The sequence below is a fragment of the Antrostomus carolinensis genome, unplaced genomic scaffold (assembly GCF_000700745.2).
Source record: "Antrostomus carolinensis isolate BGI_N321 unplaced genomic scaffold, ASM70074v2 scaffold12037, whole genome shotgun sequence".
NCBI lineage: Eukaryota > Metazoa > Chordata > Aves > Caprimulgiformes > Caprimulgidae > Antrostomus > Antrostomus carolinensis.
In genome coordinates, this window is record NW_010325378.1 from 1 (window position 1) to 6,344 (window position 6,344).

The window sequence follows — 6,344 nt, forward strand, 5'->3', positions numbered from 1 at the left end:
CCTTGCCATGCAAACCCAATACATGGGGGTTTTGTGATTTTATTATTATTCAACACTAAGCACTTGCTGGGTTCTGTCCAAAAGGCAATATCCCATTGGTGTGTGTCCCACAGGGCTCAGAGTTTAGAAAAGAAACAATTTTGGCAAAAGTAAAGGAAGAAACTGCAGCAAAGGACAGATCACAATCCCTCTTCAGAACATAGTGATTTTTAACCTTTTAATTTTGCATTAAATAGTGCATGTTATCATGATGGATGCAGGTGCAAAAAGTGACATTTTAAGTGACAGACTGAGTAGAGGAATGACTAATGGAAAGGAATTACCCATGAGCAACCTGCATATCCCCTGACACAATTCTTTGTGGAGAAAAAAAAAATTGATTATACACAGTATGGCTTAATTAGTTACCGTGTGTTATGTCTGTTCTACATCACGTCGTCCTCTGTTTTCCCTTTAGGGCCAATATAGTAAAATTACGTTCCGGACTCCCTTGTACGTTGGCGGTGCCCCCAGCGTGTACTGGCTGGTCAGAGCTGCAGGCACCAATCGTGGGTTTCAGGGCTGCGTTCAGTCTCTCAGCATCAACGGAAAAATAATTGATATGAGACCCTGGCCATTAGGCAAATCTCTCAGTGGTGCTGATGTCGGTAAGTGTAATGGTATGGAGTGTTCAATCAGTGATAAATTAGGAGTTACTTTTTTTGCCTGTTGAAAAAAATTGAGCAATGGTTCAGGTTTGAGAGATGGAAGGTGTGGTCTCTATTTGTGGCATGGTATTTCTCTGTGCCTTTGCACATTGCTTTTGCTGGATCTGTAGTAGGAGAGTTTTGTCACATCGTACAGGTGAATATCACTGTAGTATACAAAAAACCCCTGTGGACGCAGTTATGCAGCACAATAGTAAAACCAGTCTCATGAGCAAAAGGGAAACGCGGTGTTGCTGACATAATTATGTCTGCACCAGTATTTCTGCCAACATCTCTCAGGATGCCTCTTCGTGCTCCTGACTGACACAGTCATGTTGTCAGAAATCAATAGTATACACGCTGTGTTTGTATTTAAAACACTATGAACACAACAAAATGTGTTTTGCCTAAAGACATCGTTGCACTTGTCCAAAGCAATGGAGGGATCTTTCAGACCCACAGCAGTGCTGTGGCCATTACAAAGGGATTTTCCCCATGAAACCTCATTGCTGCTGAGGCAAGTAGGCTTTCCTGTCGGGCATCCATTGTTTTAAATTCTAGTGTGATTTTAAAATACCGTGGAATAAATTCTTTCAACAGCTTTCTGAAGTGGTATTATAACATTATCTCCTCTTCACAGGTTAAAAGGTGAAGAAGTAGGGAAGTTAATTAACTAGTCCTGCCTTATTTATTCATGTCTATTTCATCCATGTAATTAGCACTTGAAAAAAAGACAGGGCAACAAAATTGTTGTTTTAATGACCTCCTAGTCTAAACAGTTTAAGAATAAGAGTAAATCCAAGTCAGAAAGCAAGTGGTAAAGGCAGGAAATAGATCCCATATCACTGAACTCTCTGTCCCATGCTTCAGCCACAAAGTCATCTTTCTTCTCGTTTATAGCTATGCCTTTGGTATCCCAAGAGGAAGTGATTAATGAGAAACTTCGTAACAATCACTCTGTATTCTCTAGATAACTTGACCAAACTTCTGTGCAATACAGGGCAGGGAGAACAGAGCGGCCCAAGAAACAGATGCTGAAAAGAATAAGACTTTGGAAGCAGAGAGTAATTTCACAATAGAGTGAGAATCTATGGAATTTAAACAGATGAAAGCCCTGATGAAGTTCTCTGAGCCCTAATCTCTATTGCCTTTTGGGTTGCAGCTAGCTTCATTCCTGTCTATGAATGTTTCACATACTACTGCATTAACAATCAACATCAATGAAAATAAATGTTGGGTTCTACCATGTGTGACTTGAAATTGAGTGACAGAGACTTACTGTCCTTACATGGCTGCACACACTTATATGAAACTGTACCAGGAGAGACTTGCAAATGATATACCATATAAATTAAGCTTAAAAATAAATAAATTGCAAGTGAACTCTACTAGGGTTTAGGAATGTGTTTTGCTAGTGAGTCTTTTGTTTGCTGTTGGCACAGTGTATAGATCAGAGGTGTTGTGGTAAATGGACCGCAGAATTGAGGGTGGGGAGGAAAGGGGTCCATCCTTCCCCTGCACCATCTCTGCCAGCTGCAGTAGAAGTCCCACTGGACCGTGAGCTAAGGGGCTGATGAGGGAGGCAGTGTTCCTGGTTCGGAGCAGGCATCGCAGGACCCTGTACTCCTGCTGCAGCTTCCCTCTTCCTCATCTGCCGCTGCACCCAAGGAGACGCAGCCATCAGACATGTGGTTTGACTTTTTGATGTAGTCTCCTGTGCTGGCCCAAATGCTGTTATAAGTCACTGAGACATTGTGAGAGCAGCCTGTCTTTAAATACCAAGACTGCTCCAGTTCTAGCTGTCTCTCAAACCAGTGAGCCCATGACTTGTCCCACTATTGTTATCTTCCTTTTCTGTTTCTCAAAGACTTTAACTTTGATGTGTTTGAAAATACTGCCAGCATTGACTAATAGTGCAGCAGATGCAGTAAAGATGATCATCGTCTTAGTTTTCTGTTTGTGTCTCAAACGTGATACATCTAGATCCTTGTTTAGCCACGTCTCTTGGCTCTATTTCCTCATCATAAAACAGAGCTAGTGCTGTTCATTTCTGTCAGTGTCATTATAACTGATGAGTGTGTGAGGGATCTCAGAGACTAGATAGCCATCATGCTCCGGTTCACCGTGGCCATTACAATCTATCCCAGAAAGCAAAAAGATGGCTCAATGAGCACTGCAAGCACCCCTGCTCCCACAACTGGGAGCAGCCCCATTTGAAGGGGTAATTGTCCCCTTCCACATGGAAGAAGAACTTGTTCCCTTCTGAAGAACTTATATTTTTCTTATGCTCCTTGGGTTAGCCCTGAAGCCCTGCATTATGAGTGCTGTACTCGAACCTTCCCTCTCTACAAGGAAAAATGGGCCTGGCAGGAGATCTGTAGATGTGCAGTAGGAGACAAGTCTGGTCTGTCAGGAAGTTGTACCAGATCACCCCAGAGTTATTACTGCCTCCATCCTCCATAGGAGAGAAAAGGTCATTTTCCACCATGGACAGCAGAGTGATTGGGATGAACCAGCACATCAACCACTGACATCTGTATACTTCTCTGTGCCAAACTCTAAAGCTGGCACTGTACTAACACCAGTGCCTTATTGCAGATTTGTAGAGTCCCAGTCTGGAAAATGTCTCTACAGTCAGAGTGCTGTATTTAAACAAAACAAAAATGGTATATCCCCTTCTTGTAGTAGTTTTGCAAGATTTCCTCAGTCATCTCAGATAACAAAACTGTTCTTCAGTGTTTTTTGTCAAAGCTGCATCATAACACCTGTGTCATCTCAGAGGTGTGCTGCTCAAAATAGATGTACAATTCTATCTGTCATGAACACTTTGCTCCTCCAAATAACATCCTAGCACTTGTACACCACAAATGTCTTATTTGAGCTTTCTTAATATATGAAATCAGTTTATTATTGTTAATGAGGGGAGAATTATTTAATCAGAAACTAAAATAAAGGAGAAAGCAAACAAAATTGACAAGAACTTTGTCAGATGTACATTTGACCATTGCATAATTTAAATTTATAGATAGGAGTTTTAAGAAGTAAATAAGGAAATTATTTGTTCTACAAGAATTTCATCTCAATTCCAGAAAAAAGAAATAATCTCCTTGTTATTTTAGTTGATGGGCCGGCATAGTAGAAATGCTTCTCTAAAAAGCCCATATGCTGATGATATGGATCCCTTTTAATGCAGACCGGAGGGCTGACAACCTCATTTTAGTTAATAAGATTAGTTGATGATGATTAACACCTTTTGTGCTTACCATAGCATGAATTTACAGTCAACAAAGAAGCTATTAAGGTATTTGAAATTAAACTAGTCACAGTGCTTGTAAACAATCTGGAGAGATTTCTCTTTTATGAGAAAATAAAGATATGAACAAGAGCAAAAGAAAAGTGATCCAGGGAATGATTGAAAGCTACAAGTGTCCTGATTTATAAGCAAGGGCTAATTTTTGCTATTTTTAAGGTCTTTTCCTGGTCTGATACTATAAAAAGTGCTAAAAATAAAGTTACCTTGTCTAAATTGCACAGCATTTGACAAATGGGGAAAGAATCTATGCAGGAGAGCAAATTGTATTGGTTAGTAACAATGATCAACAGCCAAATAAATCTTCTTTAACAAACGTCTCTGATCAATCAATGTCCTGGCTCTGTGTTTAGGTGAGTGTAGCAGTGGCATCTGTGATGAGGCTGCCTGCATCAACAGTGGCACCTGTACTGCGAACAAAGCGGATTCATACATTTGCCTTTGCCCTCTTGGATTTAAAGGTCATCATTGTGAAGAAGGTGAGAGGATGCTGGGCTGCTTTTATTTCTTTGTAACATTCAAGGAGGTCTTAAGCTAGTACTCTGACAGAAGAGAGTACTTGTTACTTCATCTTTTTAAAATCACATACTGAAACCCTCCCCCACCGTTCACTTTGGGGTGCATCCAGCTCCTACATAATCAGTGATTCTCAAACCTCTTTACTTATTTAAACTGTAATTAAGCAACTCAAATGATTTTTAAGAAGTTAAAATAATGCACCACTCCACAGCTACACCAGAAATCTAACGAAAATCCTCTTTTCTCCTATAACCAGTGTCAATTGTATATTCTGAAATGTAAATGACCCCGTATCAATTTCTTGCTGAAGTTTTTCACTGTGAGGGTGGTCAGACACTGGCACAGGTTGCCCAAGGAAGTTGTGGATGCTCCTCCCTGGAAGTGTTCAAGGCCAGGCTGGATGAGGCTTTGAGCAACCTGTTCTAGTGGAAGGTGTCCCTGCTGATGGCAGGGGGATTGGAACTAGATGATCTTTAAGGTCCCTTCCAACCCAAACCATTCTATGATTCTATGATTCTATGATCACAGAGGTACAAACAAATAGTCAGATACATACACCATTATTTTCTGTGCTGCAGAACTTTCTGTGCCACCATCCATGCTTGCTACTTTGAAAAACACTATGGTGAATCACTAAAGAAAAGGAACACAAAGCTTTAAAATACAAATACATCCCTGGAAAAGGAAGGGATTAAGAAGGGAAGCAGAGTTGGCTAAGACTGGGAAAAAAAAAATAATCATTTGGAAGACTAAATTCTTAGGTTGTTTTTCTTAGTGTTAGCTTTAAGTACCTAACAAAGGGAACTGACGCTGGTTGGTAGGAGTCAATCCCTAACCTTTGAGCCTCAAGTGACCTGCTTGTGTATTCTGGATTTCCAGCACTCACCTTGGCCATACCTCAGTTCAACGAGTCCTTAAGGTCATTTGCTAGCACACCCTGGCCCTTGGAACCACAGCATTATCTTTCCTTCATGGAGTTTGAGATGACATTTCGACCAGATTTAGAGACTGGTGTCCTTTTGTACAGCTACGACACAGACAGCAAGGACTTCCTATCCATTAACATGGTGGCTGGTTACGTGGAGTTCAGGTTCGACTGTGGCTCAGGAACGGCTGTTATCAGGTAAACAGCATTGCTTGTGTTTCCTTTCCAACAGTGCCACGGTGCTGATCCAGGAGAAGAGTGGGCTGGAAAGAGTAATAGCCTATAATGAGGTATGGGAGCCCATCAGTCTCTAGTGCCTACTTCTTCTAGGGAAGCACTGAAACACTGGAAATGTATTCAAGGGGACAGGATTTTCTTCCTATGTAGGTTTATGTTTCAGAGCTTTACTATCAGTGTTACCATGTCATGCCACCATCTTACTGCAGATGTTACTTTTGTTTCTGTGTGGTGTTGCAGAATTTCCCTTCTTGCCTCCATGACATTGTACCATAGCTAATTAGGGGATCTACAAATATTTTATGCATATACTTTCCAGACATAGGATGGCACAATATTGGCAGTTTTGTGAGCATCCTCCTCGCTGGTCTCCAGTTCCAGGCAGTAAGTACTGGACTGGAGGTGTCACAAGAAGGTACACCTCCAGGTCCCCTCTTTCTTCACAGTTCTGTTTTTGGGGGGATCTGAGGCTAATGTCCATACATAACTTAAGCAGTCTAAAAGATAAATACAATATTTAAATGAGTCATACAGGCTCCCAGACAAAGACAGACCTTCTGAGAATGATTTGTTGCATCCTAAAATTAATGGTGTAATGAAATGCCGCAAAAAGGGCTGCTCTCTCTGTGTACCTGAGCACCCAGCCACTGGGCAGCTGTTCCCTGGG

The 6,344-nt window shown here is 41.2% G+C and overlaps 1 protein-coding gene across 1 annotated transcript in view; it reads left to right on the forward strand.

The window, feature by feature from the left end:
• Positions 1 to 457: 457 nt before the first annotated feature.
• LOC104527462 (pikachurin-like) overlaps positions 458 to 6,344 on the forward strand; it is a gene marked incomplete at its 5' end in the record, with an annotated part of 18,478 nt that continues 12,591 nt past the window's right edge. The window contains 3 exons of the mRNA XM_010171187.1: positions 458 to 647; positions 4,350 to 4,475; positions 5,395 to 5,638. Of these exons, the coding sequence (XP_010169489.1) occupies positions 458 to 647; positions 4,350 to 4,475; positions 5,395 to 5,638 (560 nt within the window). The remainder of the gene's footprint in view (positions 648 to 4,349; positions 4,476 to 5,394; positions 5,639 to 6,344) is intronic.